Below are 15,817 nucleotides of genomic sequence, written 5' to 3'. Positions count from 1 at the left end.
CGACTTTATTTCTCCAGATCTAGTTAAAATCTAACCGCTCTTAAGTTTTCCAGCAAACCCAAGCCTTGCTTAACATCACCAAATTTGATACAGAGAGGCACGCAACTCCTGCTCTACTACGTTCACAATGAGAAGCCATTGTGAATTTTTGTAACTTTCCATCCTGTTGGTGAAGCAGGTCGGGCAGCCTATCTCGAGAGAGATGCATAGAGCGCGAAGAAAGGAGGTATATAAGGGCAGAAAGTCGACACCCGCGCCATTATCGTGTGAACAGTGACGCAGTACGTAGTGCCCTCTGTGTCTCTGCACCTCCCGTGCAACTGCCCTAGTTCTCAATCCGGACTTGACCGACCGGCATTCTACCAACACTCGCTCAGATCACTCGTACAATTCATAGTAAGTTACATTTGCAGATTTTTTATTGGGTGTGCGAGAAGGATTCAACAAAGCAAAAGTTTCTACAGGTCGGCTTGACCAGCTAATTTACCCCGTGTAATCTCCAGTGAATTTCGTGGGGGTGTTAGAATTGGTTAATGAATTTAGAGGATTACGTTACTGATTCAGTTTTTTTTAGGTTTCTCGTCTTCCACCTGAGAATGAAGTTAATCGTTTCAAAGAATAAGAATTAAATTTTTTTATTAGATTTTTGTGTTCTTATGCTTAGCTTTCAGTAATTACGGTCCAGTATTTTATGATACTTTTATTTTTGCCGGAAAATCTTCGTCCCATTTATAAATTAAATAAGTTATATAAGCTTCCGTTATAAATCACGTTTTTTTTTCGAGAATAAACTTTAAATTAATATCGAGACTACGCATCAAAAAAACTTTACCTTCCGATTATTATTTCATGTTGATCATCAATGGGTACGGACGTAAAAACATTTATTTTCAAGTTTAAGTTTAAAGGTAAACAAGTTTAATCTAATTACGAGTAGTTTGTTAAGATAAAAAAATAAAATATGAAAAAAAGTTTAACAGTGCTTTCTTAAAGTAATTTTCTATAAATTTCTCCGAGTGATTTTTGAACAAATCTAAATCTTGTCGCAAGTCGGTAGAAAGAATAAATTTAATTTTTAGATTATATATAAATATTGCCGAGCGCTGCCCCGTTACCGAGCGCTACAATTTGCCCCCACTGCCACTATACAGTAAGATATTCCATTAACGACTTACAGCCATTACTTACAGGTCGGTAGCTGGCGCGCGTTGCAGTTCCCTCCGTGGCTGCATATGACTGTAATGCTCAACTAAACAACAGCAATGATCGTCAATCGTGCAGAGTTTTAAGTATAAATCATTTATTGTTCAATACATGCGATTGAAATCCGAAATCCAGTAGTTTGAACGAGTATTTTGGATTGAGAGGAAATTAAAGCTCTGATGATTGACGCTGTAAATGATTTGGATTCGTTAATTTAATACAGTAATGACCATAATTTTCTGTTTAAAACTGAATGAATTATTGCTCTGCCACTTATTATTGAATTATTTGAATTGTTGCTTTACAACTTGTTTTCTTTCGACGAATAAATCAATATTTTAAAATGGAAAAGATAAAAGTCAGATAAGACTCAAACATGAAATGCAACCCACAGTCGAAGAAAGTCGGTCAACTTTAACGAAAAACTAGCAACAGTTTGGAAGTTTAAATTCTGGCTATCTAATTATACTTAGAAATTATGACGATTGTCTGCTAGCTCATGAATATTTGATGGTCCATACTCATACTTCTCATATCGGTCGTGAATTTTAATGGAATTAGCGTTTGTTTGTTTTCTCTTCCCTGTGAGTGTAGACGGGCGTGCGCGTAGCCGCCGTCTTCAGTATAGGCCAGCCTAGGCAAACATTAGTACGCAACAGCGCGTGCGCAGGCAGCTGCCTATACGGTCTTTTCTTCTCGAGAAAATTGAAAAAAAATGTTGCATGCGCACTGTCTGAACATGTTCACATGAAAAAACATGTGAACATATTTTTTCTGAACATGTTCACATGTTAATGCGTTGAAAATTGTTTTTCAAGTTTGTTTTATGGCTTACAATGAATAAATCTTGTATAAGTCATTTGATTTATCAGAAGATATTGCGTTTAGCAAATCGTGTTAAAAAATTTAGAGTTCATTTTCTTCGTTGTTCAGCTTATTAATTTGGCAGAGCTTCAATCTTTTTTTCGTATGATAGAAAACCTAAAATTGAACCATCTAAAGTTACTATTTTGGAACCAAACTAAATGTGTTAGAAGCAGCAGAATAAATGAGAATTCAAAGTAATATAATAGGTCAAATAACTTACACAAATTAACTTGTGCACTTTATATTGACGGTTATCATCTGAGCTAAGGATAACAGGTTATTTTTGCGTTGTTTCCTCGCCTAGAAACACCTTTTACTCGTATAGGAGCTTGAGCCATCAGTGACCCGTAGATTTTTGCGGCAATTTATCATAGTCCCGCACTATGATATATCAATGGATTATTACGCTTTGCATGTACACGAGTATCATTGGACACCTTACTATAGTTCTAAAAAGTATTACTCAGTAATACTTACTAAGGAAGGTCAGTTTCCTTGCACCACACTGCACTCTATGAGATCTCTTAGATCCATTTCTGTTCGTTATGTTCTCCTATCTCGAAGCTTCAGTTCAGCTTATGGAGCATCTTTCCTTGATTGAGCTCAGTTACAAAAAATACGAAGCCCATTGACCGTTGTCACGCTTCAATCATTTTCCTCCTCATTAAAAGCAATGATGGGTCCGTTAGTCACTCGAGTGTGCAAGTTGCTGACTCCGAAGCAAAGATCAACATATTCATCACGGTTTCGACGGGCTCGAATCCGCATAATCGAGATCGAAAGAATTTCTATCACTTCACCGCCTGACCTCAATTCCAGCATTTCAGTTTAGATCAGACGATGGCACCGGCATAAAGTATTCGAAATGATCTGTAAACGAATAAATTTATAATTTTTAGCTGCGGTGTTTGCAGCAGCGAGAGAGTAAACATCGTGAGTGTTTACGGTAGTCTGCCAATTAACTTCTTTTCTTGACGCTACGAACCCTCAAGGTACATAAAGTGATGCCTCTTCCATATGGCGCTGTGTGCTCATGAGAGATCGGCATGCACCTTAGATTTGCTGTGGTATTTCTCTAACTTCAGCAGAGGACTCTTCAAATATAACAACGTTGATCTAAGCCGATGACAATGCAGCACGCGAGCCTTATTTCTGAAAACTTTCCTCTGCAATCGCATTGAATTAATCTCGAAAAGTGACTGACTCTAATCTGCTTTAGTCGAGTGCTGCTGCTCTTTTACACAGGGGAGGAGCAATACCTTTTTGCAAGGCAATTAGAAGACCACTTTGATGGTGGTATGATTGATCGTGGGATGGTATATTTACAAAATTATATGGTATATATACGACATCTCAGAGAACAACAATACATGAGAGCTTGATATATTGTAAGGTAGAATCGTACATAGCATACACCAAGTCTGAAAAAAAAACAGGAATCCTCTAAGGATTAATAAGCGCATTTGTAACGCAAATTCCCTATCATTGACAGCTTGGGCTCTTGAGTCCCAGAAAATTATTGTTTGACTCATTCAATGTTTTATTTGTCGTCCTGACATGAGGAAATTTTAAATTAAATTTAATTAATTAGATTTCTCTTATTTTTCTTCGTCGTTTACTGACCATCACAATGAAATTTTCGGTTACCTGATTGTCTCAGAATAAATAGTTATTCGTTATCAATAGCATTGGTGAATACACGTTAAATCAACCTGTCGATTGCATAAAATAAATCTCTAGGGAGCTTCTCATCGTTCATACTATTGCATGCCACAGAGAACAGTTCCAATCCTCATGTGTAAGTGACAAAAAATATTGAGGTTGTAGCTTGTCCCGTTCCCTGAGGTGATCGCGCCAAGCTCGGTGTAGAAAGTCGGGCTCGGCATGCAGAGGAGCAGGCAGCGGCAACGGCGCATACCCGATCGATTGTAGATTTAATTTCTCACTGCTAGATTGATTAAAATATTCAAGAGGGAATTACTCTGTGGGTTACAAAAGGACTTATGGTGATAGAGCAGGAAATTGCTTACAGTAGCGATTCCCCACGAAAAGGTGTCTGTCAAGCGCATTTGTGGATTTTCAAAATAATCTTGCAGTGTCAATGTTTTAGATCTACTTTAGACTTGTGAAGCAGTTCCGGATATTTTCAACTCGTAATGAGACAGTCTCTATAGATACATAGTTAGTGAAATAGACTCCTAGGTATTGCCAAAGCATTTATTGTGAATGCAAGTTCTACACGAGAACATGACCGTAAATGTTTACATTGGTATAGGTGGAAAAATTCACAAGTCTTATCCAGAAAACTTTCAAATCGACAGAAAATCATCTCTCATTTGCTGTTCTCAGAGAAAGCTGCTCGACAGTGTAAAAAAATTGGAACAGGTCCGTAATATTTGGACTTCAGCGACAGTTTCCCCCAAAATAAAAGAAATCGTCCTGTAGAACGCGACCTTAAGTTGGGCGTTGTTTACGCGATCTTTGAATGAAATATTAGGTGAAAACTGCCGAGATGTTCATTGTTCAGCGATCTCTTGCACTCTCAGCAATAGCAGAGATTGAGCTCAGTGAGAGAGAAAAAGAAAGCGACCGTGAAGGACTGGCCGCCGCATTTTCATCTCTGATAAAAACTGGCCGTCCGGGCTGGAGTATGCGGGTCGTAGACTCGATCGCAGGTGCGAGCTCTGGGCCCAGAGGCCCTACGTGTACATGATTCTCATACTATTTGTGCAGTATATTATAGACTCTTTGTATATTATCCATGTACTATTTAATAGACTTTCAGTATTCTATTTATACAGTATTTACTAGACTCTAAGTTTACTTGAAGTTTCGTCCCCCATTCACACATTAGGTTAGAGAACCATAGTTGCGCTAACCGTTTCACGCAATCGATACAAAGTCATTATACTGAACTGCTTCGCCATACCTAGATGATACCAACAATAAATGTTAATTTTAAATGAAAGAAATAATGTTTATCATCTTTTCTCGATCAAAATTGGTGCCAAGAAAAATATTTTAATTTCACAGTGGTGAGGTTGAACCGAGAAAGCGTGATTGGGGTTGACATAAACCTTGTAAAAATAAGGTAATGCTTTTACAGGTAATTCTCTGCACTATTTCTTAACAATATAATCGTTCCAGAATCGTGGAATGACTCTGACACCGCATAAGACCGATTGATGCCAAGATTATAATGATATGGCTACTAGAGATTGCATTAAGCTTACGAGCACAGCAGAGTTATTAGTTTCATAGAAACCGAGTCGTATTTATCACGATCCTAGCGTTGGGGCCCAAACGTCTTGTGGGGATGGTCATGAGCTCGTATCAATCTTGCTTCACGATCAATGGCTATGGTAATTCATAGCAACTTATTATCATGATTACTAGACCTGAATAATTCAAATTAAGTTTAAGAAGAAGTTGAGAGGAATTAATGCGAGTTTCTGAAATAATTATTATAATAACTCTAAATAATTATTCAGTGAAAGTTGAGATGAGAATTAATCTCGTTACAATCTCATAAGAAACAAATACGAATAAATTACTATGCGGTCATCGCGTTAACTCACGCACCAAACTAGTGCAAAATCTCAATTAATGAGAAGGTCAGCAGATCTTGTTAATAAAATTATTACTTAAATGGTTTACTAGGCGTCCAAGATACTATCGGTTGAGGCTATGATCACAGCACGAATTATTTTTACGTCTTTAACGTGCGTATTGTTGTACTCCTGGCAGGTAATGAAACATGGCAACCGAACACAAGAGAGGTCATTTTGGGGGAGCAAGCATAGATTCGTCTCGTATAAACTATTTAATTTAACAGTGAACATTAATGTAACGCTTTTGCTCCGTCTTAATTGCAACACTTAATTGAGTGTGCGGTGAAAAGTACGAATGATTAGTTATTGTATTTAAGTAGTAGATGGATAGAAATGCCGATCCTTATGTTAGATATTAACTTGATAAAGAGACAATATATGTTCTCATTTATGATGCTTCTTTTTAAATTTTTAGCTAACATTTCCAATGTCACTTATTGATTCCAACGGCCCTAAAACTGACCCGTCCAAAATACGATGTCTCATGTTTAAATTCAGTAATTACACGGTGAATACATAGGATTCAAGCGACATTGACGATTAAAGTACGAAGTCACCGTCACTATTTTAAAGTTAAGTTCAGTAATTACACGATGAATACATAAGATTCAAGCGACATTGACGATTAAATTAAGAAATTACCGTCAATATTTTAAAGTTAAATTCAATAACTACACGGTGAAGATTCATAGGATAGGATTCATAAATAAGATTCAAGCGACATTGACGATTAAGTTTAAGAAGTTACCGTCACTATTTTACGGACCAGGCAATAAGTCCAGCAGCCATCTCAATCAATCGTCAGTTATGGAAAGATCGGGTTCCAAAGGCCGGATCCCTTGTGAATCAAGTCACGAAAAGTTCAAGAATCGGCAACAGGCCATGGGCCTATTTCTTCAACGCCGACACTTCTATTCTATTCTATTCTAAAAGAATCACGACGTGGCGTTAGGTAGGTAACTCGGCCAGCGGCAGATGCGCGCTACAGAGTAACGGTCGTACAGTGCAGGCAGCGTTCCGTTGGCTGCTCTGGGGCACTCCCCCCCTCTGCCTGCCCTCTCGTCTACCACTCCTCCTACCCTCTACCTCGTTCTTATAGACAACGAGCTCTAGATCAGCGATATTTTTTCAATATTATGGCTACGCTGGAAGAAACTCTTGCTGATTTTTAAAATAACGGTAACCTGAGCCGAGGCGGTAATGGTGTGAGTAAATAAGCATCTTCGCAACACGCAAACTCTAGGAGCATCGCAGGGGCTCTTATGTCAGAAATTGCACTAATCTATTCCTTATAAGTAATATATTCAACCGAAATATGTAAGTGGTGAAAAATATGTAAAATCAGTAACATATCTCATTTGTATTGCTATCTATAGCAAATTAGCGATAAATCATTGAGCATCGAAATATTCCGATGCTGCCGTTCCGATGAACAACTCTGACTCGTCACTCAAATGCGAGCGATATAGAGCAAAATACTTAAGAACTTATTTGCATTCATCGATTCAAAAAGCCTTTTGGCCCCAATAAATAAATAGTTTGAGATCGAGGATTCTGCCTTAAACTTGTTATGAAAAAAAGAAAAAAAAAATATTACTTGATGTATAGAAGAACTTAAGTAAATGTTAAATCACTGAAGACTTGTCACAGCTCTCGTTGGTCACCTGAATGCTGGACTCGCAAATCCTATTTCAATGCACTGTTAACGCAACTTTCAGCACATATAATTACAATTAAGACACCAATAAACCTGCAACTTTATATGATGAAAATCACTACTTTGGTTTAAAAGTTAAACTATATGGTCATGAACATTGTTCGTTCAATGATGATCACTTGAAGACAACGGCTGCATGGTTGTGCTCGTAAGGAACATGTAACAGCGATGTCATCCAGCGGACAATGAGTTCAGTGAGCCTCTGCAAGTCATGGCTTGAGTGACGCCACATGTTGCTACTTTAACTAACACGAATAATTTTACCGACACACGAATCTATTTGTTACGAGGAGGCTTGAACAATGCCCTTCTCGCCATAGAGTGAACAGAAAATTTATAATCTTTTATTTTCACAGCCTTCATACTTCGCAGGGACATTTTTTCTTCTTTTTCCTAAATAATTTTATTCTGTAAGAACCGTGTAAATTTACCAAGAAATCACCCAGTGTAAATATTATGCAGAAGTGCATTAGATCCTTATTCACTAGAAATTTTGGCAGTGAGAGAATTGACATTACGTTCATCATATAAAGTTTGATGGAAGTATACGTACGTGTTGTGCTGCTGCGGTGCCCATGTGAAACCGAGCGCCATCGATCCATACGTCCGTACGTGTCATGAACGTCACGCGACCAATCAGTTGATTATAGCGGTTTCAGCGTTATTAGGCCGTAGGCCTGTCGCCGATTCTTAACATCGCAGAACATTCACAGCATTTTGCGGTCTCGAACTCGCAACTCACTGCTACAATTCTGCTATGCTTAACCGCCCGGCCTCCTCGCCGATTCTGACCAGAAACTGGCGCACAGAGCTGGGATCGAACCCGCGCCTCTCTGCGCCAATCTTGGTACTCTGTACTTTAACCACTGGGCCACCCTGCCCTTTCCACCCTGCCCTCAAGAACTTTCCTATGGAAAGTTCTTGAGAAGAAAGCGCACCTCCCGGGCATCTATAGCTTTTATTGGCATCTATAGCTTTTATTCTCAACACACAAGGCAGAAAGTAAGGCACCTCCTCCGCTGAAACTCCAATTAACTACAATCACATGTTATTCTGATGGTGTTGTTGGAGCTGTAATGTTTGAAGTTACGCGCGTGAAGGGTGGGAAGAACACGGCAGCACGGAACAGGCTTTATTGGAACCAACATAATGAACATGAAACAAGAACGAAGGCTTACGGAGCACGACTTCTAAACGTGCTTCATCTTAGCGGCTAATTATTAAGAATACAGGAAACTTTATATGCTACAGGAGCCACGACGGATCCGTAGATTACCATGAACCAAATTTGGGGATTGATTCACTGGGTCTCAATGTGTCGAAATTACGCTGTTTAAATTTATCTTTTTATAACGCGAGAAAATATTTGGTGAAAGATACAGTTACAGTTGACCACACAAAAACTTGCAAGGGCCAAAAAAAAACAACTTTCAAAACTTTCTTCTGCCTAGCAAAGCCGCTGATTGCGCGTTAAACTTTTAAATCGTAAGAACCTCTTATTGTTAGGATTTTGCTTGACGTTTGAAAAATTAACCAAATTAAATATGTTCCTTAATGAGTTTGAGTGTAGGGTGTAATTCAATAAAGCTTTTTTCTTCTTCATATTGCTCTCAATTTCTTTCACTCATTAATTAAAAAAAATACATAAAATTTTTAGCTCAACAGCGAAGACATTATTTTATCAGAAACAAAACAGTATTCCTCTTATTCTTATTCTTAAATCGTCGACTTGCACATTTTTGAAAATGCTCTCACCACTGGAAAAGAATGATATATTATAACATTTCTCCTTCAGAAAGATGCATCGTTCAGCAATGCTGCTGTTGTTGGTGGGCGTGACCGCCGTGCTGGGAGCCGCCGTTCAAGACTCAAAAGCCACCGAAGAGACAGCGCCCGAATTGTCAGAACAAACACAAGTGATCAAAAACTCCCCACAGCTCGCCAGAATAATCAAGAAGGGCAGAGCCTACACCAGAGGTGAGTGTGGCTATTTGGCTATCGTTCAAACTTCATATTTCGAAATAATTATATCGAATGAATGCAACGAAAAATTTTTTACGTGTGATGGAATGATTCAAGTAATTTATCCCATTAGCTTTGACCTCTATTTTTATTGGACTGACGAAAATATGACTGACCTACAAAACTTTACTCAAACATACGTGCGTATTTCAGGTCGATCTTTCTTCCAAAGAATGAGTACAACCTTCATGAACTACTTAGGCTTTGGTAACGATGACGAGTACGAGGACTTTGAAGATTCGGACTATTTGTACCCTGGCTTAGATCATTCTGGTGTGCTTGGCAACCTCGGCTCCTCTTATGCCGCCTACAACCCTTACCAGAGCAACCACCCCGCCCGTGACGACAAGTGAGTGCTACTATGAACGCTCCGTATATACGCACACCACGATCGCGCGTTCGTTTGTAGGACAGAAATGACACAGACAGAAATGTTTGTTGATTATTGAAAAAAAACATTGTGCCATACTGTATATAACTGTTTCCAAGTTAATTACAATCGTAGATTAGCACTTTCGTCTAATATTCTGATAAATGATTGGATGATTCAAAGGCTTAAATGATTCAAAACTTAGATTCTTTTATAGAGAAGTTGTTAAATTTTGCAATAGTCTCACTTACATATGTTTTGATGGGTGATTTTAGTTAACTTAATATTTTTCTTGATTGATGCCCTCAGCTTCGAAGAAGAGGACGAGTACACCTGGGGGGACTTCGCGTTCGACGCCGCAGTGGTAGCGGTGCCCATGGCGCTGGTGCTCGCAGCCATGCCCACGGGTCTCTTCACCATACCCATTGTCGGGTGAGTCAAGGCTTCCCACGTGATAAAATACAATCATAAATATGCATAAAAAATGGTTCCCCGATCTGTCTCTTTATCTTATTAGCGTGATAAAATACACTAAAAATATGTATACAAAAATTGTTCCCCGATCTTAGAGCAGTGCTCTTTATCCTATTAGCGTATTATTTGTCCCGGATCTTGTTCAAATAGTGACACACATTCTTACCCCCCAACACGAGTAGAGTGCGCACGTAGCAATAAAACGACCTGTTGCCGGGCCAAACTGTGTCTGTAGGACATACACACAAAAAGCTCATCGTTATAGTCTATATAGTCATTTATTATGACTATAGTCATTTATTATAGTGTAGTCATTTAATCACATCGCAAAGACGCAAACATATTCAATGGATGTTGCAATGGGATGTTGGGGGTACATATTCAATGGATGTTGTATATGGGATGTTGCAATGATATTTAAAAGTTTTAGCTCAATGAGAAGTTAATAAATCATATTATATGCTTATTCGGTCTCCCCAAACTAGAAAGGTAATCGTGAATAAACTACGAATCTCAGCACATGTATTCGTACGATGATCAAGCCTAACGTTGTTGGGTATGAACATATTTTTTTATATCATCCAGTAGATTTTCTCTCAGAAAAATCTGGAACTTTAGTATCAGCGTACAAAATAATGAATTATATGATTAAAAATAAAGTATGTAAAGTTTTCTAAAAAAAAAATCCGAAAATTTTTCTTGATGAGGAAAAAGATGTGAATGATTTCCATCATATATCCTTCTTATTGAAGGAAATCATGTGAGTGCCTTTCGCCGTTGGCCTAATCTCCCAATTAATGTGCGGCTAAGGAAATAGGATGCAACGGAAGCCTGACTGGGGCATTTTTTGTGCGCATTGCGTTCAACCTGCGGCCTAGAATTCAAGAGAAAAAATAAGAAGGAATTTGAGAAAGTGGAGCTAAAGGAGAAATCTTATCTGAAGTTTCAAAAATTAAATATTATTATCTAAGTCATCTACCAATAGATCCCGTAGTCCGTCCTTGGGGAAGTTGGAAACAGATGCAAAATCGTCAGACTTGCTGAACAACTTTTTCTTAGACCGGCTACTGCTCAGTGAACGGTTTGCACGGGATCATAAAAACGCGCTGCCCGAGTGCCACACTCGGCCTCGTGTCCTACTTTTGAGGACAAACTACTGATTCCTCCAACCAAATTGATACGCTGAACTAAATTCCACAGCTAAAAAAATTATTTCCGTAGGACCACGGAGTGATTATAATAGCCTCTGTGAGGCCCTTACGTTCTTATTCCTACCTACGGTAGTCCGCATCGATAGTAGAAGAATTGTTTAAGGTTCTAGTGCCGCGCCGTACAATAAATATCTGGTCATTTTGTTGTTGTGCAGTGTTCTGATGAACATAAATGAACACATTTTATAAATTTAATTTAGCTAAACTAAACTAAAACTAAAAAAACTAACTAACAGGGAACCAAAAAAGATAGATACTTTTAAATAATATTTTGGGAACGCAAAATGACAAATATTTCCTGGCTCTTTGCAGTCGCTCGATGTCCAACAACGTCGAAGAAACTCTAAAGCCCTTCGAACTGCCGCTCCTGAGGGCCGTTGAGAAGGCGGACTTCCTGTCGTACACCACCAGGGACTGCCAGGAGCGACTCTTCTGTGAGATTGCGCAAGTCGGGCGCCACGAAGGCTCTTCTATCTTGCAGAAGATTATGTACCTCACTGCTACTTTGTGAGTAAATAAGAATAATTTTAATGCTGAATATCATGAAGAGATATATAAATATTGATTGTGATCCATCATTTCGCATTTAAAAATTCTAAAGATAAAATTTCCATTTTAAAAGTAAATGCAATTTTAAACAAGCAACCGAAAAAATTCACATTGCTTTAAAGTTTCGGACTTATTCAAACTTGGCCATATGCAAGGAAAATGTTTGAAGTTCCTTTTGGATTGAAAGAATTAAGGCGCTATTGCTCCCTGGTTTATAATTGTTCTTTGTTGCATTAGGACGCCAGACGAGTATGCCAAGACATACACGGTCGAGAAGCTCTTCAAGTCTGCTCGCGATGGCCACTGCGAATCTTACAAGTGCGTGCCGCTCATGGCGCCTTCCAAAGTCAGCAAGCAACAAAAACAAATCGAGGCTGAGGCAAAAGCCGTTAAAGAGGAATAACTGTAAGGGTTAGCTTTAAATCGACATGGACCAGCTAAATGGTGTTTAAAATGAATCTTAATACTGGTACGTTGAGCGTTGGCTCTCATTCACAGCGATCAGGAATGGCAGAAACTTCATAATACCTGAACACTTCTATGACAGTAATCGAACGGTCAACGAGTTTGAGTACTTAAGAGCGTCGTACTTGATTTCAAATCATCTTATCTTATGATTAGAGAAGCATGATGACTTGACAGAAATTTATTTACGTTCGTCTCATAATTGTACGCGCGATTGCGCACCTAATTTATTGTAATTTATTTGTTATTTATTGTGGTAAGTTCTTACCAAATCGTGATTGTTGTTTTTTCTGTATCGTAAGTATTTATTGATTGATGAACGTTGCTGGATGCTCCAGTTAAATTAAAAAAAATTGTTATTTATTGCGTAGTTCTAAGTTTCACAGTCGAGCAAGTTATGCTCCTTTGAACAAAAACCTGAGGTAAAATGATCTGTTGAACCAGATAGGCAGACCTTGTTCCAAAATAAGCTTCCTTCACAGCTTCAGTCGACTCGTGTGAATATTTACGTAGAGTAACTGATTTAATGGACTGACATAGATAATATAAACATAGTTAACAGTTTTGTTTTTGTGTGCGACTAGACTGAATTAAAAAATTTTATATGCTGCACTGAGAACAGAACTGCGGGCAACTGTAGAAAAAGACGTGTAATAAAGACTGTCACCATCTCACTTACAACCGAAAGATATTCTCTGACGATGATTAATCACATTTGACTAACTGCCACAAATTCACTAGAAAACTTTTATTACGTTTAATAATATGAACAGAAGCATTTGTATCTGGAGCTCGAACAGAGTGTAAATTTAGCCACTGTGAGACATGGAGTGGGTGTTATGGAACCTACAGTTGTCAGCAGTGGTGGAAAATAGAATAATTGCTACGCGATTTGTACAATTAAACGCGCTATAGTTTCGACAGATTTTTAGGGAATTGCCCATTTTTTAGGTACCTAATATTTTTGTCCGGACAGATCACCAAAGAAATTTAAAGATGTATTAATGTTAGACCAGAGCGACCATAGACGAAATGTTATTTACGTAGACCTTTGCTCAATTGCACGATGACTGGCAAAGTCCCCTTACTTGGCATTACTTTTTAGTAACTGAGACTTATGAGTGTGTGTAAATGAGTATAGAAAGTGGACGAATAATCAGAATGATGGAGAGACAGCATTGGTACAAATGATATATTTATACTGCTTAGGACTGAATACAGACGTATACTCGTTATAGAGTCAATGGACATTATTTCTTTACTTTAATGCGCAACTAGACTTCTCGAACTCTGTACTATAAGTTATCGAACTCTGTAAACTATATAACAACAGGTGACTCAACTACTAGTTCAAACATTTCACGATTGACAACTGTAATCGAAGTGACCAAAACCCTCCGTCGAAGTTCATGCACTACTGGATGTTTCGAGGATGACTTCACGACTGACTTCACGACTTACGTCAGATAAGCGACATTTTCTACTGTGACTGTTGACTTTGAAAGGCCACCAAGAAATCACGACGGAGTTACTGAGCGGCGTTTCCTCGAAATTTGACACAGCGCGAAGAAAGACGGACGCACTTGCAATACAGGACATTTATCCGACAGACGAATAATTTTTTTTACGGCTATTTGGTTCGCTGCTACGTATAAATGACCTTTTGGACTCAATTCTGTCTGCGAGAAGGACATCGATGCAGACCGACTACTTAGACCAATATGATCGAGACTAACCCCAAAGAACGGCCACAGGAAGAAGTCATTGCGACATTCAACAGGTTGTAAGAGAAAAGTGTTTGCTGAGACAAACACCATCAGAACATAACTGCTTTACCGAGATGACTAAGACCACTTAAGGCTACTGCAATTACAGGCACTAATTTAGACGACTTCCCTATTATACAAGCTTTTATCATGACCTGATAAATATTTCTTTCGAATTTTTGAGAATCATCGACGACGAGTGGACGAAGTCCTTAAGACATTGACACAAAGATTTGTGACTGATGACAACCGAACTCCCGATTGACGACGTGGAAAGGGGATTATGCTTCAGTAATTACAATTTTTTCGACGCTGACTGACGTGACACAACTTCGTTTGTATGGCAGAAACTTCGTGTTTCACAACTTCGTGACTTTGTTTAGGCAGAAGTGAAATGTTCGATACAGGACAGCTTGGACCGACTCCTACATGACCTACGAGTGAACTACCGACAGTAAAATTTGACTGGCAACCGATCAGGAACTTTTCACCCCATTTCAAATGAACCGTTTTGTTACGTTGTTTTTTAAAATATTAATTTCATCCAAGTTTCAGCATATATTTTCTTCTAATAAAACAGACAGTATCCTGGCGTGTTTGTTTTCCTTGGAAGGCAGAACTTATTGCGAGTTACATTAAGACTCGCATGAGAATTGGAAAATAACGTTCTTTTGAAATTCAGAAAAATAAGAATCTACATTCTTCCTAGTGTCTGTTGTAGAGAATTTTTTGAAATTCAAAACAACTTTTTGCGATGACAAATGACGCACTAGTTGGGTCAAACAAGTTGACTTCGATGCAGTAGAATTACAAACAAGTTCTCCTGGAACAAAGTAAAAAATATATGTACATGAAACATAACATCATAAGGAAAGTTTTGGAATACGTATGCGATTGCACTGTCATTCGTTTCTGTTGAATTTGTAAGTAGTAGTAAAACGTTTGCTAGCGCTTCAGCTATCAAGCTATTTCGCACCGGAGATCAAAATATCAACATCGCCAGCGAGGCGGAAGGTATCAATTATTCAATAATCTCAAGTTATTCATCACTCACAAGGGGTGGAAGGTCTCAATTGTTCAGCCCGCTGAAGCTGGCTCGAGAGAAGCAGCGTTAGCATCTCAAAGAGATGAAGTGACAAGGAGGGACAGGTGAAAAGCAGTAGAAACGAAGACACTCGAACAAGAGGTCGCTTACACGGGACGTCGGCCGCCCGCACGAGAGAGACAGAGAAGGGAAATGTAAGGAATCCTACCTACATAATAACTTAACCCCACAACTGAGACCTACGGTCAGACACCGCGAGCTCAGCGGTGGGGCGCTCAGGAACAATCCCCCTAGGAGCGCAATATCCCCATGGGACATCTGACGAGTCCAGACACGCGTCTGAAGTCCCCCGAAGGGCGTAGTTTATTTAGAACTTACTTTTAAGAGACCAGCTATAAAATACTTCACTTATTAGCCATAACTTCGTCTGAATATTTTCAAATAATAAAATAATAAAAACCAAAACAATTTTCAAATAAATCTCAAAGCTTTGAACGCTACTGCCATTAATAGAAAT

At 38.7% G+C, this 15,817-nt stretch overlaps 1 protein-coding gene across 1 annotated transcript; it reads left to right on the top strand.

Annotated features, from left to right (window-relative positions):
* Nucleotides 1–264: 264 nt before the first annotated feature.
* Nucleotides 265–14,843, top strand: LOC108677712. The gene is made up of 6 exons (XM_018165980.2): nt 265–396; nt 9,194–9,375; nt 9,574–9,769; nt 10,100–10,222; nt 11,788–11,982; nt 12,262–14,843. The coding sequence occupies exons 2-6, from the start codon at nt 9,198–9,200 to the stop codon at nt 12,425–12,427; spliced, it is 858 nt and encodes a 285-aa protein (XP_018021469.1). The 5' UTR covers nt 265–396; nt 9,194–9,197; the 3' UTR covers nt 12,428–14,843.
* Nucleotides 14,844–15,817: the final 974 nt, after the last annotated feature.

Source organism: Hyalella azteca, unplaced genomic scaffold, assembly GCF_000764305.2.
Source record: "Hyalella azteca isolate HAZT.00-mixed unplaced genomic scaffold, Hazt_2.0.2 contig15760, whole genome shotgun sequence".
NCBI lineage: Eukaryota > Metazoa > Arthropoda > Malacostraca > Amphipoda > Hyalellidae > Hyalella > Hyalella azteca.
This window is presented reverse-complemented; position numbering and strand designations above follow the sequence as displayed.